Source organism: Pseudophryne corroboree, assembly GCF_028390025.1.
Source record: "Pseudophryne corroboree isolate aPseCor3 chromosome 11 unlocalized genomic scaffold, aPseCor3.hap2 SUPER_11_unloc_8, whole genome shotgun sequence".
Lineage (NCBI taxonomy): Eukaryota > Metazoa > Chordata > Amphibia > Anura > Myobatrachidae > Pseudophryne > Pseudophryne corroboree.
The window spans coordinates 118,041-145,380 of record NW_026967484.1 but is presented as its reverse complement, the minus strand read 5'-3'; the positions used below and the strand labels follow the sequence as shown (position 1 = coordinate 145,380).

At 48.7% G+C, this 27,340-nt stretch overlaps 1 protein-coding gene across 1 annotated transcript in view; it reads left to right on the top strand.

Annotated features, from left to right (window-relative positions):
* Positions 1-27,340, top strand: part of LOC134982206 (neural-cadherin-like) — a 203,617-nt gene that overhangs the window by 139,254 nt on the left and 37,023 nt on the right. The window contains exons 20-26 of the mRNA XM_063948707.1: positions 1,264-1,490; positions 4,297-4,574; positions 12,200-12,414; positions 19,660-19,787; positions 22,323-22,450; positions 23,632-23,755; positions 24,734-24,908. Coding sequence (XP_063804777.1) covers positions 1,264-1,490; positions 4,297-4,574; positions 12,200-12,414; positions 19,660-19,787; positions 22,323-22,450; positions 23,632-23,755; positions 24,734-24,908 — 1,275 coding nt within the window. The remainder of the gene's footprint in view (positions 1-1,263; positions 1,491-4,296; positions 4,575-12,199; positions 12,415-19,659; positions 19,788-22,322; positions 22,451-23,631; positions 23,756-24,733; positions 24,909-27,340) is intronic.

The following is a 27,340-nucleotide window of genomic DNA, read 5'->3' as shown; positions in this document are numbered from 1 at the left end:
TGTGTCCTCACTTACTGGGTGTGCAGCTGCATACACTATGCAACGAGACCCCGACACATGTCTGAGAAGTGTAGCGTCCCGCATTCTATTTCAATTTTCCATATTAATGGCATCGAATAGCCGCTCGCAGTGTACTAGACACGTTGGGCTGTGACTGTAACCGCACAGGAAATTGTTTTACACAAAGTTGCAGATGATGCATAACGGATCCTGGAGTAAGGAGAAGCCGCGTCATCTGCATCAGAGACCGTCTTACACAGATTCAGACTCATCCGCACACAGGGCCTAATTCAGATCTGATCACTAGCAGGCGATTTTTGCAGTGCTGCGATCAGATAGTCGCAGTCCATAGGGGAGTGTATTTTAGCTGCGCAAGTGTGCGATCACATGTGTAGCCGAGCTGTACAAACAGATCTTGTGTAGTCTCTGCGCAGCCCAGGAGTTACTCAGCCGCTGCGATCACATCAGCCTGTCCGGGACTGGAATTTGCGTCAGACACCCGCCCTGCAAACGCCTGGACACGCCTGCTTTATTCCAATCACTCCCAGAAAATGGTCAGTTGCCACCCACAAACGCCTTCTTCCTGTCAATCTCCTTGCGAACGCCCGTGTGATCGTATTTATCGCACCATCCCATCGTTGACCGGTGATTCGCTTTGCAGCCGTCCGTCGCGCCTATGTATTATGATGCATACGCATGTGCAGTTTGGATCAGATCGCCCGCTGTGCGAAAACGCAGCCTAGCGATCAGGTCTGAATGACCCCCACAGATGTACAAATGTTACACACACACACACACACACACACACACACACACACACACACACACACACACACACACACGGCAGCATTATCGTTTTTGTCACTCCCAGACTCTTTTTCTATGGAAACTACACCTCCTGCCAATCAAAATGTGTAGTCCTGACTCCTGACACACCCCTGTCTCCTCCCTTATATAGAGGCCCCGTTCCTTGCAGTCTCTCTGTGTCCTCTCTGATGGTGGCTCAAATCCCTCTGTGTTAGTTGGCCACACCCCCTATGGTGGCTGGTCACACCCCTTAAGCATGCCCACTCCACTCACTGCATCCCCTAGTGGGCCCTTGATGCCCCAGTGGATCCCAAAAGATGCTTATCCCTATGCCAGCCTCTAGGTGGCACACCGCTGTTCTAAGCAATGCGTAGAGAGCCATGTATAGGTATCACAAGCGTCACACTCTGTACGAGGTTCATGTTGACATTCTGTTTACTGAACATATTTCTTTAGACGTCACTGCCGAAGAGTTTATACAGAGGGATCAGCTAGGGGACACCAAAGCCGACCAACTGCGGAGGGTCCTGGCGGAAATCGTCCCAGCTCAGCCGGCAAATGTCCAGATCTTCAGCCTGAACAGCGAAGAGCGAGTGACAGAACTGCGCCTGGCTGTCCTGGGTTCCTCCTCTTACTACAGAGCCGAGCGACTGCTGAGTGCCATCGTCTCGCACAGGAACAAGGTGGGTTCTCGGGTCAATATCCACCAAGTGTCTGGCAGAAGTCGTCTCACTTGTACACAGTCTCCATGGCCTCCCGCCTGGATATAGGGGGTAATTCAGAGCTGGTCGCAGCAGCAAATTTGTTAGCAGTTGGGAAAAACCATGTGCACTGCAGGGGGAGGGGGGGGGGGGCAGATGTAACATGTGCAGAGAGAGTTAGATTTGGGTGGGTTATATTGTTTCTGTGCAGGGTAAATACTGGCTGCTTTATTTTTACACTGCAATTTAGATTTCAGCTTGAACACACCACACCCAAATCTAACTCTCTCTGCACATGTTACATCTGCCTCCCCTGCAGTGCACATGGGCCCTCATTCCGAGTTGTTCGCTCGCAAGCTGCTTTTAGCAGCATTGCACACGCTAAGCCGCCGCCTACTGGGAGTGAATCTTAGCTTAGCAGAATTGCAAACGCAAGATTAGCAGAATTGCGAATAGAAATTTCTTAGCAGTTTCTGAGTAGCTCGACACTTACTCTGTCACTGTGATCAGTTCAGTCAGTTTCGTTCCTGGTTTGACATCACAAACACACCCAGCGTTCACCCAGGCACTCCCCCGTTTCTCCAGTCACTCCCGCGTTTTTCCCAGAAACGGCAGCGTTTTTTCACACACTTCCATAAAACGGCCAGTTTCCGCCCAGAAACACCCACTTCCTGTCAATCACACTCCGATCACCAGAACGAAGAAAAAACCTCGTAATGCCGTGAGTAAAATACCTAACTGCATAGCAAATTTACTTGGCGCAGTCGCAGTGCGAACATTGCGCATACGCAATTAGCAGAAAATCGCTGCGATGCGAAGAAAATTACCGAGCGAACAACTCGGAATGAGGGCCATGGTTTTGCCCAATTGCTAACAGAATTTCTGCTGCGATCAACTTGGAATTACCCCCATGGTTTTGCCCAACTTCTAACAAATTTGCTGCTGCGATCAGGTCAGAATTAGACCCATAGCTGGCTGCTTATGGTATTAAGATTTAGATTTTCATATTCAATTGTATTCACTGACTTTTGTCAATTAGCAACACTCAAATCATAGAATACCAACAGGATCTAACACAATCTATAAAATATCAGCGCAGGCTTCAAAAGCAGAACAGGGGGTGTAGGGTGGCAGTGGAGAATGGAGAGGAGTGCTTCCAAAGACGCTTCTTATCCCTTTGTAATTATCTACCCAACAGTATAGTAAAGAACAGTAAGTAACCCACAGTTTTATATTAATATATATATATATGGCAAAAATGGAAGACTCATAGCAAACCCAGTAACTGGTGTCTGCAGTTACATGTTAGCTGCAAAAATGTTTATAAATGTAACAAAAAAGTAAAAAAAAATATATATATTGACTTTGAAATGACCGTTAGAAACGGACTAGCTGCTTTGGCCAACGTCTCCACTTTATCTCTCTCCAAGGCTTGATTCATCTCCCCCAGGTGTGGTATGTTATGTTGACGTCCAGAATGTTGACAGTCACAATGCCGACATAGCATTTTCTGACTATTTAAGCCCTAAACCTAAATCTAGCACTTAGGCTGTGCACACATGGCGCGATGCGCCGTACAGTCCGGCACTGACTATTTGACGGCCGATATAGTCCATGTTGGGCTGCCTGCACAGTCTATTTTTACTTGCAATGCCGATCCCGTGGGACCGCACATCGGCATCGCAAGGACTACACACATGGGCCCTCATTCCGAGTTGTTCGCTCGTTAGCTGCTTTTAGCAGCATTGCACACGCTAGGCCGCCGCCCTCTGGGAGTGAATCTTAGCTTAGCAGAATAGCGAACGAAAGATTAGCAGAATTGCGAATAGAAATTTCTGTGCAGTTTCTGAGTAGCTCCAGACTTACTCCTACACTGCGATCAGTTCAGTCAGTTTCGTTCCTGGTTTGACGTCACAAACACACCCAGCGTTCGCCCAGACACTCCCCCATTTCTCCAGCCACTCCCGCGTTTTTCCCAGAAACGGCAGCGTTTTTTTGCACACGCCCAGAAAACGGCCAGTTTACGCCCAGAAACACCCACTTCCTGTCAATCACAGTACGATCACCAGAACGATGAAAAATCCTCGTTATGCAGTGAGTAAAATAGCTAACTTTTGTGTAAAATAACTAACCGCATGCGCTCTGCGAACCTTGCGCATGTGCAGTAAGCGACTAATCGCAATATAGCGAAAATCGGCAACGAGCTAACAACTCGGAATGACCACCATGGTGCGTCTCGCACTATATAGTCAAAATCATAAGAACAATCGCACCGTGTGTACACACCTTAACGTGTGCTGGTGAAATGCACAATGATGACTTTATGACTGGATACCCTCTATTATGCCCACTCTTATGCCGCTATTCTGTGTCTCTGAAGAATGGAAAAGTAGGGATCAGAGAAGTACAGTGTTGGGGAGAAGCGGAGCTATACTGTAACTGGTTGGTATTAAGGGCAGAGGATAAGGTAGGAAAATGTAATCATTTCTAGACTATAGAACATGATACATAGGCAGCGTCTGATGCACTACTGACTCTGAGAACGTTAATTTGGTGTGATGGGCCCACTTTACCTGGATGTGAGGTCTACATGTACGGAGAGACGTTATGATGTGCTCAGTCCGGCTGGCTTCAGAAGACTTGATGAATGTGAAAGTTGTCACATGAATAATGTATCTGGCTGTACACAGCCGTACACCACAATACCATTTGTCTGCTGACATAAAATCTATCCTTTACTTTTATGGCTCTTTCCCTTTTGTTTCATCGTCTTTTTCTCCAACGTCAGATCCAGGCAGCTGTGCAGACGGAGATATTCCCAGGAGGAGCAGACTTCTGCCTACGTGCAGTATGTTTGAGGGGTGGCGGGTGCAGTAAACATAGTGGAATCGCAGACTCCCCAAAACTTGTAGATGGGGGCAGCGCCTCTTTTGTTTCAATCATCCACAACTTGAGTGCAGCGTGCAGATGTCCATCGTATGTCCGGGATCGAAATTTCTGCAACTCTTTGCCCCAAAACCCATGTCTAAATGGTGGAACTTGTGTAGATGCTACTAGTGGATACCGGTAAGTTAAATAATTATTATTGGTTTATAGGAGCTGGGTATAACAAGTCTAGGGTTGCATTGTTCAAGGTGTAGTATCCTGATAATGTCTAATCAGTACAGTTCCATGTGACCCTAACATACACTCAGACTGTAATACACCGTCCAGGGCCAGAAATTATTCCATTGTGTGACCAGGACCCATTCCATTGTGTGACCAGGAACATTCCATTGTGTGGCCATGAACCATTCCATTGTGTGGCCAGGAACCATTCCGTTGTGTGGCCAGGAACCATTCCGTTGTGTAGCCAGGAACCATTCCGTTGTGTGGCCAGGAACCATTCCGTTGTGTGGCCAGGAACCATTCCATTATGTGGCCAGGAACCATTCCATTATGTGGCCAGGAATCATTCCGTTATGTGGCCAGGAACCATTCCATTATGTGGCCAGGAACCATTCCGTTGTGTGACCAAGAACCATTCCGTTGTGTGGCCAGGAACCATTCCATTGTGTGACCAGGAACCATTCCATTGTGTGACCAGGAACCATTCCATTTAGTGGCCAGGAACCATTCCATTGTGTGACCAGGAACCATTCCATTTAGTGGCCAGGAACCATTCCATTGTGTGGCCAGGAACCATTCCATTGTGTGATGAGGGACCATTCCATTGTGTGGCTAGGAACCATTCCATTGTGTGACCAGGAACCATTCCATTGTGTGGCCAGGAACCATTCCATTGTGTGGCCAGGAACCATTCCATTGTGTGGCCAGGAACCATTCCATTGTGTGGCCAGGAACCATTCCATTGTGTGGCCAGGAACCATTCCATTGTGTTGACAGGAACCATTCCATTGTGTGGCCAGGAACCATTCCATTATGTGGCCAGGAACCATTCCATTGTGTGGCCAGGAACCATTCCATTATGTGACCAGGAACCATTCCATTGTGTGACCAAGAACCATTCAGTTGTGTGGCCAGGTACCATTCCGTTGTGAACCATTCAATTGTGTGGCCAGTAATCATTCCATTGTGGGCCAGGAACCATTCCGTTGTGTTGCCAGGAACCATTCCATTATGTGGCCAGGAACCATTCCATTGTGTGGCCAGGAACCATTCCATTGTGTGGCCAGGAACCATTCCATTGTGTGATGAGGGACCATTCCATTGTGTGGCTAGGAACCATTCCATTGTGTGACCAGGAACCATTCCATTGTGTGGCCAGGAACCATTCCATTGTGTAGCTAGGAACCATTCCATTGTGTGGCCAGGAACCATTCCATTGTGTGGCCAGGAACCATTCTGTTGTGTGGCCAGGAACCATTCCATTATGTGGCCAGGGACCATTCCATTGTGTGGCCAGGAACCATTCCATTATGTGACCAGGAACCATTCCATTGTGTGACCAAGAACCATTCAGTTGTGTGGCCAGGTACCATTCCGTTGTGAACCATTCAATTGTCTGGCCAGTAATCATTCCATTGTGGGCCAGGAACCATTCCGTTGTGTTGCCAGGAACCATTCTATTATGTGGCCAGGAACCATTCCATTGTGTGGCCAGGAACCATTCCATTGTGTGGCCAGGAACCATTCCATTGTGTGGCCAGGAACCATTCCATTGTGTGGACAGGAACCATTCCATTGTGTGGACAGGAACCATTCCATTGTGTGGCCAGGAACCATTCCGTTGTGTGGCCAGGAACCATTCCGTTGTGTGGCCAGGTACCATTCCGTTGTGTGGCCAGGTACCATTCCTTTGTGTGGCCAGGAACCATTCCATTGTGTGACCAGGAACCATTCCATTGTGTGGCCAAGAACCATCCATTGTGTGGCCAAGAACCATCCATTGTGACCAGGAACCATTCCATTGTGTGGCCAGGGACCATTCCATTGTGTGATGAGGGACCATTCCATTGTGTGACCAGGAACCATTCCATTGTGTGACCAGGAACCATTCCATTGTGTGGCCAGGAACCATTCCATTGTGTGGCCAAGAACCATCCATTGTGACCAGGAACCATTCCATTGTGTGGCCAGGGACCATTCCATTGTGTGATGAGGGACCATTCCATTGTGTGGCCAGGAACCATTCCATTGTGTGGCCAGGAACCATTCCATTGTGTGGCCAGGAACCATTCCATTGTGTGGCCAGGAACCATTCCATTGTGTGGCCAGGAACCATTCCATTGTGTGGCCAGGAACCATTCCATTGTGTGGCCAGGTACCATTCCGTTGTGTGGCCAGGTACCATTCCGTTGTGTGGCCAGGAACCATTCCATTGTGTGACCAGGAACCATTCCATTGTGTGACCAGGAACCATTCCATTGTGTGGCCAAGAACCATCCATTGTGTGGCCAGGAACCATTCCATTGTGTGGCCAGGAACCATTCCATTGTGTGGCCAGGGACCATTCCATTGTGTGATGAGGGACCATTCCATTGTGTGACCAGGAACCATTCCATTGTGTGACCAGGAACCATTCCATTGTGTGGCCAGGAACCATTCCATTGTGTGGCCAGGAACCATTCCATTGTGTGGCCAAGAACCATCCATTGTGTGGCCAGGGACCATTCCATTGTGTGATGAGGGACCATTCCATTGTGTGGCCAGGAACCATTTTATTGTGTGGCCAGGAACCATTCCATTGTGTGGCCAGGAACCATTCCATTGTGTGGCCAGGAACCATTCCATTGTGTGGCCAGGAACCATTCATTTGTGTGGCCAGGAACCATTCCATTGTGTGATTAGGGACCATTCCATTGTGTGGCCAGGAACGATTCCATTGTGTGGCCAGGAACCATTCCATTGTGTGGCCAGGTACCATTCCGTTGTGAACCATTCAATTGTGTGGCCAGTAATCATTCCATTGTGGGGCAGGAACCATTCCGTTGTGGGGCCAGGAACCATTCCATTGTGTGGCCAGGAACCATTCCATTGTGTGGCCAGGAACCATTCCATTGTGTGACCAAGAACCATTCAGTTGTGTGGCCAGGTACCATTCCGTTGTGTGGCCAGGAACCATTCCGTTGTGTGGCCAGGAACCATTCCATTGTGTGGCCAGGAACCATTCCATTGTGTGGCCAGGAACCATTCATTTGTGTGGCCAGGAACCATTCCATTGTGTGATTAGGGACCATTCCATTGTGTGGCCAGGAACGATTCCATTGTGTGGCCAGGAACCATTCCATTGTGTGGCCAGGAACCATTCCATTGTGTGGCCAGGTACCATTCCGTTGTGAACCATTCAATTGTGTGGCCAGTAATCATTCCATTGTGGGGCAGGAACCATTCCGTTGTGGGGCCAGGAACCATTCCATTGTGTGGCCAGGAACCATTCCATTGTGTGGCCAGGAACCATTCCATTGTGTGACCAAGAACCATTCAGTTGTGTGGCCAGGTACCATTCCGTTGTGTGGCCAGGAACCATTCCGTTGTGTGGCCAGGAACCATTCCATTGTGTGACCAAGAACCATTCAGTTGTGTGGCCAGGTACCATTCCGTTGTGTGGCCAGGAACCATTCCATTGTGCGACCAAGAACCATTCCATTGTGTGACCAAGAACCATTCAATTGTGTGGCCAGGTACCATTCCATTGTGTGGCCAGGAACCATTCCATTGTGGGGCCAGGAACCATTCCGTTGTGTGGCCAGAAACCATTCCGTTGTGTGGCCAGGAACCATTCCATTGTGTTGACAGGAACCATTCCGTTATGTGGCCAGGAACCATTCCGTTGTGTGGCCAGGAACCATTCCATTGTGTGGCCATGAACCATTCCATGTGTGGCCATTCCATTATGTGATGAGGGACCATTCCATTGTGTGGCCAGGAACCATTCCATTGTTTGATGAGGGACCATTCCATTGTGTGGCCAGGAACCATTCCGTTGTGTGGCCAGGAACCATTCCGTTGTGTGGCCAGGAACCATTCCGTTGTGTGGCCAGGAACCATTCCGTTGTGTGGCCAGGAACCATTCCATTGTGTGGCTAGGAACCATTCCATTGTGTGGCCATTCCATTATGTGATGAGGGACCATTCCATTGTGTGGCCAGGAACCATTCCATTGTGTGGCCAGGAACCATTCCATTGTGTGGCCAGGAACCATTCATTTGTGTGGCCAGGAACCATTCCATTGTGTGATTAGGGACCATTCCATTGTGTGGCCAGGAACGATTCCATTGTGTGGCCAGGAACCATTCCATTGTGTGGCCAGGTACCATTCCGTTGTGAACCATTCAATTGTGTGGCCAGTAATCATTCCATTGTGGGGCAGGAACCATTCCGTTGTGGGGCCAGGAACCATTCCATTGTGTGGCCAGGAACCATTCCATTGTGTGGCCAGGAACCATTCCATTGTGTGACCAAGAACCATTCAGTTGTGTGGCCAGGTACCATTCCGTTGTGTGGCCAGGAACCATTCCGTTGTGTGGCCAGGAACCATTCCATTGTGTGGCCAGGAACCATTCCATTGTGTGGCCAGGAACCATTCATTTGTGTGGCCAGGAACCATTCCATTGTGTGATTAGGGACCATTCCATTGTGTGGCCAGGAACGATTCCATTGTGTGGCCAGGAACCATTCCATTGTGTGGCCAGGTACCATTCCGTTGTGAACCATTCAATTGTGTGGCCAGTAATCATTCCATTGTGGGGCAGGAACCATTCCGTTGTGGGGCCAGGAACCATTCCATTGTGTGGCCAGGAACCATTCCATTGTGTGGCCAGGAACCATTCCATTGTGTGACCAAGAACCATTCAGTTGTGTGGCCAGGTACCATTCCGTTGTGTGGCCAGGAACCATTCCGTTGTGTGGCCAGGAACCATTCCATTGTGTGACCAAGAACCATTCAGTTGTGTGGCCAGGTACCATTCCGTTGTGTGGCCAGGAACCATTCCATTGTGCGACCAAGAACCATTCCATTGTGTGACCAAGAACCATTCAATTGTGTGGCCAGGTACCATTCCATTGTGTGGCCAGGAACCATTCCATTGTGGGGCCAGGAACCATTCCGTTGTGTGGCCAGAAACCATTCCGTTGTGTGGCCAGGAACCATTCCATTGTGTTGACAGGAACCATTCCGTTATGTGGCCAGGAACCATTCCGTTGTGTGGCCAGGAACCATTCCATTGTGTGGCCATGAACCATTCCATGTGTGGCCATTCCATTATGTGATGAGGGACCATTCCATTGTGTGGCCAGGAACCATTCCATTGTTTGATGAGGGACCATTCCATTGTGTGGCCAGGAACCATTCCGTTGTGTGGCCAGGAACCATTCCGTTGTGTGGCCAGGAACCATTCCGTTGTGTGGCCAGGAACCATTCCGTTGTGTGGCCAGGAACCATTCCATTGTGTGGCTAGGAACCATTCCATTGTGTGGCCATTCCATTATGTGATGAGGGACCATTCCATTGTGTGGCCAGGAACCATTCCATTGTTTGATGAGGGACCATTCCATTGTGTGGCCAGGTACCATTCCGTTGTGTGGCCAGGAACCATTCCTGTGTGGCCAGGAACCATTCTGTTGTGTGGCCAGGAACCATTCCGTTGTGTGGCCAGGAACCAATCCGTTGTGTGGCCAGGAACCAATCCGTTGTGTGGCCAGGAACCATTCCGTTGTGTGGCCAGGTACCATTCCTTTGTGTGGCCAGGTACTATTCCGTTGTGTGGCCAGGAACCATTCTGTTGTGTGGCCAGGAACCATTCCGTTGTGTGGCCAGGAACCATTCCGTTGTGTGGCCAGGTACTATTCCGTTGTGTGGCCAGGAACCATTCTGTTGTGTGGCCAGGAACCATTCCGTTGTGTGGCCAGGAACCAATCCGTTGTGTGGCCAGGAACCAATCCGTTGTGTGGCCAGGAACCATTCCGTTGTGTGGCCAGGAACCATTCCGTTGTGTGGCCAGGAACCAATCCGTTGTGTGGCCAGGAACCATTCCTTTGTGTGGCCAGGATCCATTCATTCAGTTCATGGTGACCAGATGACAATATGTTTTGTTCTATGTGGATACCGTGTGCTTGTGTTCTTGAAGGAGAATCTGGTTACACCGTAATTGTGACCTTGTTAAATAAACTACTATGTGAAGATTGAGATCTGGAGGCGATACTACAGCAAAGTGACCCCAGGCAGAATCTTGCACCATGTGGGGTTGGGTAAGAGCCCCAAGCACTAGGTTGTGGGCTACTGCAAGTGTACAATAGAGGCGCAGTCGCAATTGAGCCGCACAGTCTCTGAAATGTATAGTAAATGTATTGGGCAGTAACTGGGAGGTACAAGTTTTGATAGTGTGTCCGAATGTTGCATCTACAGATGCTCAAAGTGGGCGTCTCAGGTCATGCACACTCAGATGCACACTTGCACACCGGGGGAAGGGCTGGTACTAACACTGGCATAAAGTCGCAGGCACGACTACAGCAAAAGGCGCTAAAGCGGTCACAGCAGCATATGACTATGGACCAGCACCCAAATGCGGACATTCCCCCAATGCAGAGATGTGCGCATCTCTCCATCCGTTCATCCATCCTGATTACTGGCGCCCACTGGCTGTAGCTTTTGTAAGAGACCCACCTGAAATCAGACGGGTCCCTGTGTCCTCATAGCCGCCAATTCCGACTACAGCCCCTCCACACGCTCTGGTGAAAAAAAACCTACGTGCGAGCACCTTCCGGCCAGTTATGCGCCTTCAGCTACAAGCAACTGATATGCATAAAGCTCCGAATCTCCGATACACGTGTGCGCTCGGCTACGGAACATGTGCAGCGCTGAAGAGAAATTGCATGGGGGCATAGGTTAATTGCTGTGTCTCATTTTATGGTTAACTCCAAGGGGGATATTTACTAAAGTTCGATTTGATCAATATTTTGTTATTCTACGGCCAAAACACACAATTATTAATATAAAATGTCTGTTTCAGCCCCTGAAACCCAACATTGACTGAGATCAAGTTTGATTGTTTTTTTATTGATTTAAATCCAATAAAATTGTACTTTAGTAAATTTCCCCCCAAGTGTGGTGTTTTGGAGAACAGTTGTGCCCATGACTGTTATATGGGGTGGCCGGAGTTTATGTGCACCCACTTCCCGGGTAACCACACACCTTTACGCTTTGTCTCGCACATATCTTTGACAATGACGGATTTTCAAAACCACTTACGGTTTCTCACAATGGTATTTTGTTTTCCGTTAGCACTGGCGTTCCCGCATTCCACTCTGAGATTACCAGATGGATTAAAATAAAAATGCATCTTTTCATATAGACTTATATATAATATTCTTATTTCCCATTGAAGTAATTCCCTAGAAACGTCTCTGTTTATATTTAGCAGACTGCTCGGTAAGGAGATATGTTCTATAGAAAGCCGAGCTGTAAAAACCAATCGGATTACAGGAAAAGAAGCGACAGATGGGAGAGTAATTTGTATTTATTAAATGCTGTGTTACAAGAAAAGGTGCTTGTGTAACGTATGCGGCGATGGTATTTCTGTAATCCGGCCATAAATCTTATCGCCGCCGTGTTAGTAAATTGCTTGCAGGAAATACAGTTCTGCTAAATCTCTCTCTGCATATTTGCTTACAAAAAAGAAATCAATGTCTGAGTTATACAGGAGTATTATTGCGTGCTTGTAATTTGTATATTGATTTCCACTTGTGTCTAGGTGTCACTGTGGGTCTCAGTTCAGTGGGCCCTTGTGTCAGCTGACTCTACGCCGTTTCCATGGTGACGGATACACCATCTTTTCACCAATGAGCGTTTGCTCGGACAGTCATCTATCTGTAGAATTTATAAGCGATGAACCCAATGGTACCTTATTATATAATGGACCTCTGTCCAATCAGACGCCCGGAAATGAAGAATATTTTATGTCTGTCGGTACGTTCAGAAACAAATGCCTGAAGCCGTTTACACACATACACATCTGTGTCTTCATCTTTTTTCTTTCTTTGTGGGGGGAGATTTATCAAATCTTGGAGAGAGAGCATGTGGAGACGTTGCTAATAGCAACCAACCAGTTTGTAGCTGTCATTTATCTAGCACAGCCTGTGAAAGGACCATTAGAATCTGATTGGTTGCTATGGCAACTCATAGCTGCCTACCCTCCTGGAACAGCTGGGAGGCTCCCGAAAATCGTGTAGCACTCGGAAAAGAGGGCAAGTCTCCCAGAGGCGGCTTACACCCGCCAACTTCCTGTGTATGCCGCCAACACCACCCTCCTCAGCTGCCGCTTACGGAGGAAAACTGGGTGGGACGAGGACACGATTTGTACTGAATTGCCTCATTGCAGTCCTGCTCCCCCGCTTTACAGTGTCGGTAATGTGGGCACTGTATAAGGGGGAGGGGCCGGGATGACACAACTGTGTCTCCACACCCCCAGACCGTCCCCTATGCTGGAACCACGCCCCCTGTTGTGACAACCTGGTTGGGGCAACTTTTGCACTTTATCTCTCAAGATTTGATAACTATCCCCCTCTATGTATTATTTACTACAAGTATATACTGTATGCTGGCTGTAAGCATTGCATGGGGCAAGTCACTAGTCCTTCTAACCCTATCACTGGGGCAATAATAAGCAGGGACCTGAGTGGGGTCAGCAATCCAGCGTATTATTTGTTGTTGGACAAGTACTGCAATGATACATCCACACATGTAATTATATTTCCCTGACGTCCTAGTGGATGCTGGGAACTCCGTAAGGACCATGGGGAATAGCGGCTCCGCAGGAGACTGGGCACAACTAAAAGAAAGCTTTTAGACTACCTGGTGTGCACTGGCTCCTCCCACTATGACCCTCCTCCAAGCCTCAGTTAGATTTCTGTGCCCGGCCGAGCTGGATGCACACTAGGGGCTCTCCTGAGCTCCTAGAAAGAAAGTTTATTTTAGGTTTTTTATTTTACAGTGAGACCTGCTGGCAACAGGCTCACTGCAACGAGGGACTAAGGGGAGAAGAAGCGAACCTACCTGCTTGCAGCTAGCTTGGGCTTCTTAGGCTACTGGACACCATTAGCTCCAGAGGGATCGACCGCATGGAACTGGCCTTGGTGTTCGTTCCCGGAGCCGCGCCGCCGTCCCCCTTACAGAGCCAGAAGAAGAGGTCCGGAAAATCGGCGGCAGAAGACATCAGTCTTCACCAAGGTAGCGCACAGCACTGCAGCTGTGCGCCATTGCTCCTCATACACACCTCACACTCCGGTCACTGAGGGTGCAGGGCGCTGGGGGGGGGGGGGGCGCCCTGAGCAGCAATAAAAACACCTTGGCTGGCAAATATATCACAATATATAGCCCCAGAGGCTATATATGTGATAAATACCCCTGCCAGAATCCATAAAAAAACGGGAGAAAAGTCAGCGAAAAAGGGGCGGAGCTATCTCCCTCAGCACACTGGCGCCATTTTCTCTTCACAGTACAGCTGGAAGACAGCTCCCCAGGCTCTCCCCTGTAGTTTGCAGGCTCAAAGGGTTAAAAAGAGAGGGGGGGCACTAAATTTAGGCGCAATATTGTATATACAAGCAGCTATTGGGAAAAATTCACTCAATATAGTGTTAATCCCTAAATTATATAGCGCTCTGGTGTGTGCTGGCATACTCTCTCTCTGTCTCCCCAAAGGGCTGTGTGGGGTCCTGTCCTCAGTCAGAGCATTCCCTGTGTGTGTGCGGTGTGTCGGTACAGCTGTGTCGACACGTTTGATGAGGAGGCTTATGTGGTGGCAGAGCAGATGCCGATAAATGTGATGTCGCCCCCTCTGGGGCTGACACCAGAGTGGATGGATAGGTGGAAGGTATAAACCGACAGTGTCAACTCCTTACATAAAAGGCTGGATGACGTAACAGCTGTGGGACAGCCGGCTTCTCAGCCCGCGCCTGCCCAGGCGTCTCAAAGGCCATCAGGGGCTCAAAAACGCCCGCTCCCTCAGATGGCAGACACAGATGTCGACACGGAGTCTGACTCCAGTGTCGACGAGGTTGAGACATATACACAATCCACTAGGAACATCCGTTACATGATCCCGGCAATAAAAAATGTGTTACACAATTCTGACATTAACCCAAGTACCACTAAAAAAAGGGTTTTAGGTTTGGGGAGAAAAAGCAGGCAGTGTTTTGTTCCCCCATCCGATGAGTGAATGAAGTGTGTGAAGAAACGTGGGTTCCCCCCGATAAGAAACTGGTAATTTCTAAAAAGTTACTGATGGCGTACCCTTTCCCGCCAGAGGATAAGTTACGCTGGGAGATATCCCCTAGGGTGGATAAGGCGCTCACACGTTTGTCAAAAAAGGTGGCACTGCCGTCTTAGGACACGGCCACTTTGAAGGTAACTGCTGATAAAAAGCAGGAGGCTATCCTGAAGTCTGTATTTACACACTCAGGTACTAGACTGAGACCTGCAGATAGTGCTGCTGCAGCGTGGTCTGTGACCCTGTCAAACAGGGATACTATTTTGCGAACATAAGAGCATATTAAAGACGTCGTCTTATATATGAGGGATGCACAGAGGGATATTTTGCCGGCTGGCATCCAGAATTAATGCAATGTCCATTCTGTCAGGAGGGTATTAGAGACCCGACACTGGACAGGTGATGCTGACTTTAAAAGGCACATAGAGCCTTATAAGGGTGAGGAATTGTTTGGGGATGGTCTCTGGGACCTCGTATCCACAGCAACAGCTGGGAAGAAACATTTTTACCTCAGGTTTCCTCACAGCCTAAGAAAGCACCGTATTTTCAGGTACGGTCCTTTCGGCTTCAGAAAAGCAAGCGGGTCAAAGGCGCTTCCTTTCTGCACAGAGACGAGGGAAGAGGGAAAAAGCTGCACCAGTCAGCCAGTTCCCAGAATCAAAATTCTTCCCCCGCTTCCTCTGAGTCCACCGCATGACGCGGGGGCTCCACAGGCGTAGCCAGTTACGGTGGGGGGCCGCCTCAAAAATTTCAGCGATCAGTGGGCTTGCTCACAGGTGGATCCCTGGATCCTTCAAGTAGTATCTCAGGGGTACAAGCTGGAATTCGAGGCGTCTCCCCCCCCCCCGCCGTTTCCTCAAATCTGCCTTGCCGACAACTCCCTCAGGCAGGGAGGCTGTGCTAGAGGCAATTCACAAGCTGTATTCCCAGCAGGTGATAGTCAAGGTGCCCCTACTTCAACAAGGACGGGGTTACTATTCCACATTGTTTGTGGTACCGAAACCGGACGGTTCGGTGAGACCCATTTTAAATTTGAAATCCTTGAACACATACATAAAAAAATTCAAGTTCAAGATGGAATCGCTCAGGGCGGTTATTGCAAGCCTGGAGGAGGGGGATTACATGGTATCCCTGGACATCAAGGATGCTTACCTACATGTCCCCATTTACCATCCTCACCAGGAGTACCTCAGATTTGTGGTACAGGATTGCCATTACCAATTCCAAACACTGCCGTTTGGACTGTCCACGGCACCGAGGGTCTTTACCAAGGTAATGGCAGAAATGATGATACTCCTTCGAAAAAAGGTAGTTTTAATTATCCCGTACTTGGACGATCTCCTTATAAAGGCGAGGTCCAAGGAGCAGTTGTTGGTCGGAGTAGCACTATCTCGGGATGTGCTACAACAGCATGGCTGGATTCTATACATTCCAAAGTCACAGCTGGTTCCTACCACACGCCTACTGTTCCTGGGGATGGTTCTGGACACAGAACAGAAAAAAGTATTTCTCCCGCAGGAGAAAGCCAAGGAGCTGTCATCTCTAGTCAGAGACCTCCTGAAACCAAAACAGGTATCGGTGCATCACTGCACACGAGTCCTGGGAAAAATGATAGCTTCTTACGAAGCAGAATTCCATTCGGCAGGTTCCATGCAAGAACCTTTCAGTGGGACCTCTTGGACAAGTTGTCGGGATCGCATCTTCAGATGCATCGTCTGATAACCCTGTCTCCAAGGACCAGGGTATCTCTACTGTGGTGGCTGCAGAGTGCTCATCTTCAAGAGGGCCGCAGATTCGGCATACAGGACTGGGTCCTGGTAACCACGGATGCCAGCCTTCGAGGCTGGGGGGCAGTCACACATTCTGGAACTGAGGGCCATTTACAATGCCTTAAGTCTGGCAAGGCCTCGGCTTCAAAACCAGCCGGTACTGATCCAATCAGACAACATCACGGCAGTCGCCCATGTAAACCGACAGGGCGGCACAAGAAGCAGGATGGCGATGGCAGAAGCCACAAGGATTCTCCGATGGGCGGAAAATCACGTCTTAGCACTGTCAGCAGTGTTCATTCCGGGAGTGGTCAACTGGGAAGCAGACTTCCTCAGCAGACACGACCTACACCCGGGAGAGTGGGGACTTCATCCAGAAGTCTTCCAACTGTTGGTAAACTGTTGGGAAAGACCACAGGTGGACATGATGGCGTCCCGCCTAAACAAAAAACTAGATATTGCGCCAGGTCAAGGGACCCTCAGGCGATAGCTGTGGACGCTCTAGTGACACCGTGGGTGTACCAGTCGGTTTATGTATTCCCTCCTCTGCCTCTCATACCAAAGGTACTGAGAATAAGAAGACGACGAGGAGTAAGAACGATACTCGTGGTTCCGGATGGGCCAAGAAGAGCTTGGTACCCAGAACTGCAAGAAATGATATCAGAGGACCCATGGCCTCTAAAGCTCAGACAGGATCTGCTACAGCAGGGGCCCTGTCTGTTCCAAGACTTACCGCAGCTGCGTTTGACGGCATGGCGGTTGAATTCCGGATCCTAAAGGAAAAGGGCATTCCGGAGGAAGTCATTCCTACGCTGATAAAAGCCAGGAAAGAAGTAACTGCGAACCATTATCACCGTATTTGGCGAAAATATGTTGCGTGGTGTGAGGCCAGGAAGGCCCCAACAGAGGAATTTCAGCTGGGTCGTTTTCTGCACTTCCTACAGTCAGGAGTGACTATGGGCCTAAACTTGGGTTCCATTAAGGTCCAGATTTCGGCTCTGTCGATTTTCTTCCAGAAAGAACTGGCTTCACTGCCTGGAGTTCAGACATTTGTAAAGGGAGTGCTACATATTCAGCCCCCTTTTGTGCCTCCTGTGGCACCTTGGGATCTCAACGTGGTGTTGAGTTTCCTAAAATCACATTGGTTTGAGCCACTTAAAACTGTGGATTTGAAATATCTCACGTGGAAAGTGGTCATGTTATTGGCCTTGGCTTCGGCCAGGTGTGTGTCAGAATTGGCGGCTTTGTCATGTAAAAGCCCTTATCTGATTTTCCATATGGATAGGGCAGAATTGAGGACTCGTCCCCAGTTTCTCCCTAAGGTGGTATCAGCTTTTCACTTGAACCAACCTATTGTAGTGCCTGCGGCTACTAGGGACTTTGAAGATTCCAAGTTACTGGACGTAGTCAGGGCCTTAAAAATTTATATTTCCAGGACGGCTGGAGTCAGGAAAATTGACTCGCTTTTTATCCTGTAGGCACCCAACAAAATAGGTGCTCCTGCTTGTAAGCAGAATTTGTAGCACAATTCAGCTGGAGCATTCTGCGGCTGGATTGCCGCATCCTAAATCAGTAAAAGCCCATTCCACGAGGAAAGTGGGCTCATCTTGGGCGGCTGCCCGAGGGGTCTCGGCTCTACAACTTTGCCGAGCTGCAACTTGGTCAGGGGCAAACACGTTTGCAAAATTCTACAAATTTGATACCCTGGCTGAGGAGGACCTTGAGTCCTCTCATTCGGTGCTGCAGAGTCATCCGCACTCTCCCGCCCGTTTAGGAGCTTTGGTATAATCCCCATGGTCCTTACGGAGTTCCCAGCATCCACTAGGACGTCAGAGAAAATAAGATTTTACTCACCGGTAAATCTATTTCTCGTAGTCCGTAGTGGATGCTGGGCGCCCATCCCAAGTGCGGATTGTCTGCAATACTTGTATGTAGTTACTGCCTAACTAAGGGTTATTGTTGAGCCATCTGTTGAGAGGCTCAGTTATTGTTCATACTGTTAACTGGATATGGTATCACGTGTTATACGGTGTGATTGGTGTGGCTGGTATGAGTCTTACCCGGGATTCAAAATCCTTCCTTATTGTGTCAGCTCTTCCGGGCACAGAGATCTAACTGAGGCTTGGAGGAGGGTCATAGGGGGAGGAGCCAGTGCACACCAGGTAGTCTAAAAGCTTTCTTTTAGTTGTGCCCAGTCTCCTGCGGAGCCGCTATTCCCCATGGTCCTTACGGAGTTCCCAGCATCCACTACGGACTACGAGAAACAGATTTACCGGTGAGTAAAATCTTATTTTTTATTTTACTCATTATTATTGTTAATATAATTATCATATACAGAGAATGTATGTCCTACCCTAGAATAGTCTGTAAGTCGCAGCGTGGCTGTTAACTAACAAAGTGAAAATATAATGTGACTCAAAAGAACAAAGCTGATAGATTAAAGATAATTACGGAAGGGGTCTCCGCGGTTACTGTGCAGTTACAGATACCAGCACCAGTGGAAGGGGTCTCCGCGGTTACTGTGCAGTTACAGATACCAGCACCAGTGGAAGGGGTCTCCGCGGTTACTGTGCAGTTACAGATACCAGCCCCAGTGGAAGGGGTCTCCGCGGTTACTGTGCAGTTACAGATACCAGCCCCAGTGGAAGGGGTCTCCGCGGTTACTGTGCAGTTACAGATACCAGCCCCAGTGGAAGGGGTCTCCGCGGTTACTGTGCAGTTACAGATACCAGCCCCAGTGGAAGGGGTCTCCACGGTTACTGTGCAGTTACAGATACCAGCCCCAGTGGAAGGGGTCTCCGCGGTTACTGTGCAGTTACAGATACCAACCCCAGGGGAAGGGTTCTCAGCGGTTACTGTGCAGTTACAGATACCAGCCCCAGTGGAAGGGATCTCCGCGTTTACTGTGTAGTTACAGATACCAGCCCCAGTGGAAGGGGTCTCCGCGGTTACTGTGTAGTTACAGATACCAGCACCAGTGGAAGGAGTCTCCACGGTTACTGCGCAGTGACAGATACCAGCACCAGTGCCTGCTACTTGACCATTGCAATGGCCGTGCACGTGATTGGTCAGATAGCATATTGTTATAATACATGGCCGTCTTCTTGTCTAGGTGACATTCTGGGTATCAGTATACACATTGTCCCTGCACTAATATATGTCCTTGCGTCTCATTAGATGTTGTGCAGGGTGTACCCAGGCTGAGGATTGGACAGATCTATGACACCCTACACTTACAGCTACCTGCGGCAGTAAATGTGACGGACGGGAGCTGGCACCGGCTAGATGTGAGACTGAAGAAAAAGGTTCATTTCTATTTTATTAAATACAATGCTTTTACTGTGCCTCTGTGACAGAACAAATAGAACCAGTTACATCATTTATTTGGAATTTAGCGTCACCCATTCACAGCTACTATACTCCCATCATCGCTGTCTGTAGACATTAGAGACATTGATAAATACAGAGTAATCATATTGTTCTGCATTCTGGTTTCCACTGTTCACTAACCTTAGAAACCTTCTATGGCGCTAATCCACAGATTACTAATTAATTGCCACAATGGTATTACCAACATTTGGAGTACACTTTTTCTTTTATATTTGCAATAGAACTTTTTCTCAGAAATAGTCTGTTAAAGACTAAGAATTATACTGTTACTTACAAAGGTTTTTTAATAACTTACTCACATTAGCAACACCTGTTACCGTGGAAATAAACTGTGCTCTTCACTGGTTGTTCCCAAAGTTGCAGATGTTACTTAGAGCAGTCACAACCTGTCAACATGCAGCACCAATGGCTTTTTCGAGCCTTTGACAGCCAATTTCAGGCAAAGATACTATGGAGGTCATTCCGAGTTGTTCGCTCGCAAGGCGATTTTAGCAGAGTTGCTCACGCTAAGCCGCCGCCTACTGGGAGTGAATCTTAGCATCTTAAAATTGCGAACGAAGTATTCGCAATATTGCGATTACACACCTCGAAGCAGTTTCTGAGTAGCTTCAGACTTACTCGGCATCTGCGATCAGTTCAGTGCTTGTCGTTCCTGGTTTGACGTCACAAACACTCCCAGCGTTCGCCCAGACACTCCTCCGTTTCTCCGGCCACTCCTGCGTTTTTTCCGGAAACGGTAGCGTTTTTTCCCACACGCCCATAAAACGGCCAGTTTCCGCCCAGTAACACCCATTTCCTGTCAATCACATTACGATCGCCAGACCGATGAAAAAGCCGTGAGTAAAATTACTAAGTGCATAGCAAATTTACTTGGCGCAGTCGCAGTGCGGACATTGCGCATGCGCATTAAGCGGAAAATCGCTGCGATGCGAAGATTTTTACCGAGCGAACAACTCGGAATGAGGGCCTATGTTCACTACATTGCTTGGAGAGCGCCTAAAAATGTGCCTAAAAGCAGAAGTGGGATTAGAAGGGGCAAATTGGGTGAGATTAAAGCTTTAAGATGAGACCAGTATATCAGAGGTAGTGGAAGAATCAAATCCGTCTCTGGGGAGAGAAGACCTATGTGCAGGGCCGTCTTTTCGTATGGGCTCAATGGGCACTTGCCCAAGGGCCCCAGGAGTATAAGGGCCCTAATCTGATTGCTGAGGGTCCCCTCTTTCCAGGGGTACCAGATTTTTTTAAATCGTCCCTAGGGAACCGGAGATATCCGACTTCAAAGCAGTGGTCCCCATCAGGGCCTGTTAATTGCTCTTCCGAGACAGATCTCTCAGGCTCTTTCTGACTTAAAGTTTTTCTGAGGGTATACTCCAAAAGCTGTGACTCTCCCCTTTCGGTGGTCACTGGGAGCGTGTCTCTACTTTGCCCAGAACCAGAGATATCAACCTTCAAGCAGCCGGTCCCTGCTCCAGCTCCACATGCCTAATATGCAGTTTTATATATTCGTCAGGGGATTGCTCTGGCTCCTGAACTCTGATCCCCAAGTCCCCAGTACCCCCTGATAGGTGGAACGCTCTAGATTTTTATCCAATTCAAAGCTAAGAAATCTTTTAACAGGAACTTGAGATATCTGCAGTCAAGCACGCTGCCCTCTCATCAGAAAATGATAAATATTAAGCCCACTCCACTATTGACCCCTCCCCTACATATTAAACACCCCCTACCACCCTGGAAGTCATGTACCGGGGCCCCTTCATTCAGCCCAATGCCCCCTTCTACAGTTTAGTGTTCTCCCTCCCGCCCCATATGTGCAGAAAAAGAGTGATTAGCAGAAATTACTGCTCCAGGTCCTACATGCTGAGTGGAAGATAGAACACCCCCTACCACCCACGGGATATCAAAGCTGCCACTGATAGCACCCCCCACCCCTACCGCTGGAGGATGGGTAGGGGCCCCAGTGCATTGCTGTGCCCAGGGGCCCACACTGTTGTTAAGACGGCCCTGCCTATGTGCTCCCAGCAAATGAGGGAATGTCTTAGTAAATGCTCTCCCGGCTCCTCTCTACCTCATTCACGCTGAGAGGAAACTTGGGATCCGCTGAGGCTTCAAACAGACTCCACACGTTGATTCTTCTGGAAAAGCCAAGGGGGTGGGACTGGGTGACCAAGAAACCAATAGAAAGCTGTTGTATTACAGTCACCTACCTGCACTGTCATCCTGCCCATAAACCAGCTCACACGGGGCCAATGATGGACAGATGGCAATAGAGCCTTGGTTCCCCAGGACACCAGCTCTTGCCCCATCTGCCCTGTTACAGTTTGCCAGGACCAGTGCTATAATATATATTCTTGTCCTACATAAATAAAGCATATACAATATATTATAGAAGAGTCCGTCAGTCACTGCGGTTCTGTCCCCGCCTGGTATATAAATGACGCTTTGTGTTACAGGAAGTGACATTCACTCTGGATCGCTGCAGCTCAGTCGTTATCATGGAAAAGGAGGGAGTGGGGAAGAGTCTATTATCGGAGGATCGCGGAGGCTGCGAAGTCCACGGACTGATGACCCGGGCCTGGCGGTAATGTGGATACACGTATACAGATATTATTATCATCAAGGGGTCTATTTACTAAGCCTTAGAGAGAGATAGAGATAGGTTGTGTTTGAAAAATGACAGGAGCTGGTTGGTTGGTGCTTTAGCTCCGTTTCCTGTATCTCTCCACGGCTTAGTAAATAGATCCCCAAGTCTTTTGTGATGAGCATTTCATTCTGCTGCACAAAGCCGCAGTCTCATCCGAACATTGCAGGTCTTTAAATGGTCACCATAGAACCCTGTTGGTGTTACTGTGTTTTATCCGTGTGATAAAGTCATAGGTGTGCGCAGGGGGGGGGGTTCCTGGTGCGCACAGGCACCCCCTAATGTCTGGCACCCCGATCTCACATGCCTGATGCAGCGATCGCCGAGCAGGCTGATTACTGTCCCCTCTGCACTGCACCCTGTCAGGACTGCATTACTGATCGGACGCCTGGGTTAATCAAGGGTGCCACTGACACCGCTTTCAAACTCCCGGCTCCACCTCCATGTACAAAAACTGTGATGTGACGTGATTACGTCATGCTGCTCGCATGCCCACCCGCCACACCCGCCACATATACACCTCTCTCCTTCTATGCTATGCCAATGCCAGCCACTGATGAGGATCAGCATGCAGCCAGCATTCCTCTTAGGAAGACAAATTCAATACTAGCAGACGGTCGGCAGCAGCATTGACACGTCACTCGTTTTTCCAGCAGCAGCAGTACTAGTCTAAGACTGTCAGTGACAGTGAGTGGCTGACTTGTAAGTAAGCTGCTGCAGCTTGCAGGGGAAAGAGAGGGGGAGCCAGACCAGGCTGAGGAGGAGCAGTGTAATTGCAGTGAGTGCCATCAGGGGTGTTTGTTTGGTGCACACCACAACATCTGACAATGTATCTGCTTTATTAGGATTGGTACAAGGGTGGATATTTTATATTGCGTTGACCATCAGTAGGTGCTAGACACACCCCAGGCTCCGACGGTGCACCCCCTAATAAAATGTGCTGCGCACGCCAGTGGTTAAAGTGTTACTGTGAGTCGTACTCCTATACGCAGCGGAACAGATGAGGTTATGGAGTATGTACGTTACATTCATGGAGCGTCCGCTGACCATTATCTGAGGAATAGTTGTTTCGTTGTGTAATGTACCTGGCGGGATCGGTAATTACCCATCATTCTCCACAGGCATCGGAATCCGCATCATGTTCTGCAGCTGGGCGGGATAAAGGCGTCGGCCCCTCCGTCACACCTGCCGCTGGGACTGGCTGGTTTCAAAGGATGTGTGCGGAATCTTGTGGTCAGTAAGCAGGTGAGTGAGGCCCATGGTGGCTCCTGCGTATCTAATGCAGCCGTCCAGCTCCGGCGGGAATCTTCCAGCCTCCGACACGTTAGCCCGCCACTGGGGTTCAGTATGATTTACCGACAAACACAATACCGATGGTCATAATCCCGACAGCCATTGGCCTACAGTCGAAATACCGACATGGTCAAAATTCCAACATTCATTATGCCGACATGATCAAAATGCCGACATAGAATACTGCCATTTGTAATGTTGACGTGTCAGAATACCGACATGAGGTTTTTTGTGTCAGTGGCGACATATGTCGACATGGACACTGTGTAAGTGTACCGCATCCCCTCACATAGCTCGCCGCGCTCGGCGCACTATTATATTCCCCTCCAGGTCCACTGGGATGGTAAAGTGTGAACAAGTCTGTTCTGGGGCAAAAATTCCTTAAAAACACGTCGGCATTTTGACATGTCGGCATGTCAAATGTCGGTATTCTGACTATGTTGGCATTTTGAACATGTCAGCATAATGAATGTCTGTATTTTGACCATGTCGGTATGTTGACTGTCGGTCAATGGCTGTCGAGATTATGACCGTCGGTATTGTGTTTGTCGGTAAATCAACTGCTACCCCACCAATGGGCCAAGGCCATGAGAAACTGGGACGTCACCGGTATAGCGGCAGCTACTTGGCGCAGGCATGTCATTGTGCACGTACACATGCGGCTCCAGCATGCGGGGATTATAAGTCGGATTCAGGTGCCGCCCAGCGCGGCGTAATAAAGGGACTGCGGGTAACTGTACTGTCACACACAGTACAGCCGCAGTAGTATCCCTGCTGAACGTGGCGTTATTTGGTGTTGCGGTCGGTGTCGGCTCCTGCGCAGTGTTTCTCTTTACCTTGTGTGACTGAGGTTAGTCACTTCCTGGACGGTATTAGGTAAAGGAGAATCGCCGGCGCGTACATAACATCATTCTGGTCTCTGTTACCCAGGTGTATGATCTGGGGTCTCCTCTGGAGGGGGTCAGTAGCTCTCCCGGCTGTGCAGTCTGTGATGCCATCAGATCACCCTCTAGCCTGTGCGAGACCCCATCACGGTGTACTGGAGGATCTGCTGCCCCCGGCTGTGACTGCCCTCCCGGATCCAGCCAACATGGCTGCCATAAAGGTAACGTCCAATGACGGTGAGACTACAGGCGCTCACTTCCCAGGCACTGGCATATATTCCTGACATTCCCATCCATTCAGCATCACCCCCATCATCCAGCCTCTAATCTGTGAGCACGAGAATGGAGGCAGCAGGAAGCCACAGACTGAGAGTTATATAGTGGGAGGAGCAGGGTCCCCAGCAGCACAGAGTATATCAGGAGATGAGTGATGTGTCAGTGAGGACAGGGCTGCATGTGACAGGGGCAGTGACATGATGTGAGGAGGGGAATGGAGGCAGTAGGAAGCCACAGACTGAGAGTTATATAGTGGGAGGAGCAGGGTCCCCAGCAGCACAGAGTATATCAGGAGATGAGTGATGTGTCAGTGAGGACAGGGCTGCATGTGACAGAGGCAGTGACATGATGTGAGGAGGGGAATGGAGGCAGCAGGAAGCCACAGACTGAGAGTTATATAGTGGGAGGAGCAGGGTCCCCAGCAGCACAGAGTATATCAGGAGATGAGTGATGTGTCATAGAGGACAGGGCTGCATGTGACAGGGGCAGTGACATGATGTGAGGAGGGGAATAGAGGCAACAGGAAGCCACAGACAGAGTTATATAGTGGGAGGAGCAGGGTCCCCAGCAGCACAGAGTATATCAGGAGATGAGTGATGTCAGTGAGGACAGGGCTGCATGTGACAGGGGCAGTGACATGATGTGAGGAGGGGAATGGAGGCAGCAGGAAGCCACAGACTGAGAGTTATATAGTGGGAGGAGCAGGGTCCCCAGCAGCACAGAGTATATCAGGAGATGAGTGATGTGTCAGTGAGGACAGTGCTGCATGTGACAGGGGCAGTGACATGATGTGAGGAGGGGAATGGAGGCAGCAGGAAGCCACAGACTGAGAGTTATATAGTGGGAGGAGCAGCGTCCCCAGCAGCACAGAGTATATCAGGAAATGTTTTTTATTTAAAACTTGCATCAAAATTTACAATATATACAGAATAAAACAAATAAATATATAAATACATTATACAAAATAATAATAATAATAATAATAATAATAATGTTTAACAAACAGAACTCAAATTTACATTCCTTGAATAAGATACACTGTATATATAAATATTCAGAAATAATACTCCAAACCAACCACCACCCTCACCAACACTCCACCCAAATCTACACACTTATGTTTAAGAAAAACTGAGCAAAGCTAGTTAAATGTATGCAAACCTATTCCATAAAACATAAAAGTACTCAAAATCTATGGGATGTGAAATGAAGAAAAGACCCTAAAGCTAGATTTAGAGAGGACTTCTACCACCCACTCAAGGGGGTTTCAGGTGGCCCCACCAACGAGACCACCTGACAGCATCCATCCTCTCCTTATCCAGAACCATCATCCTTTCCACCTCGTGCAGAATTAAATCCACCACCACTTCACAGGGAAGGACTTTATTTCTTATGGACACCTGACACCGTGCCATCCAAGTGTGATATCTAACTGCTAAACTGACTAAAAAAATGGCGGTCAAATTAAATCTACCATATCTTTTGAATGCTCCATAAGCCCACTCAGGGTAACTAAGCCCCGAAAGGCACGGGATACGTAAACCTCTTGAAACTCTCTTGTAAATTTCTACGTTAAAGGGGCACCTGATCAAGAAATGGTCCATTGTCTTCACCTCCCCTAGACATTCCTACCGTGGGCAACCATGATCACTGGCATTTCTCCACATCATGTTCCCCTTTACGTAAAGCTTCCCGTGGAAAGAAAGCCAAGCAATCTCTGTGAACTTCAGTGGTATTCTCTCTGAATTAATAAGAACCAACCCTGCTGAACTGACATCGCTCGGGCAATCCCTTAGTGACAGTGGAACATGAAAGTGGGTTCGCAAAATCCTCTCCCCCAACTCCTTCCTGGAAAGACTTTTGACTTCCCCAACTTCCAGTCCCCAACGCTTTATGACTTTCAAGCACTGGATAACGTAGATCGGGAGATACCCATGCCGAATTTGGGGACTCTTCGCTTGGCCTCCTTCTAACCAAAACCTGAGGAAGGGATACACCCAGATCTCAAAGCCACTTACCCATCGAGGGGGAGTCTCTAACAGTAGGCTCCCAAAATTAAGTTTTACAAAGGTTGTTACAAAAAAGACCACAGGGTTGAGCATACTCAAACCCCCGTCTTTCCTCGACTTATAAGTGATGCCCCTCTTGACTATATTTATTCTGTTCCCCCAAAGTAACATAAAGAACAGAGAGTTCAATTTGGTCCATAAAGATTGAGGCAAGAAGCACACATAGCTGACATACAGAAAGATCGGGATCAGGTAGGTTTTGCACAAGTCAACCTTTTCCCTGTAAGAGAATTTCCATCTCTTCCAGCTCTCTACTTTCCGGGCAGCATTTTCCAGAGTTCTCTCCCAATTTAGAGTGGCATAGTCAC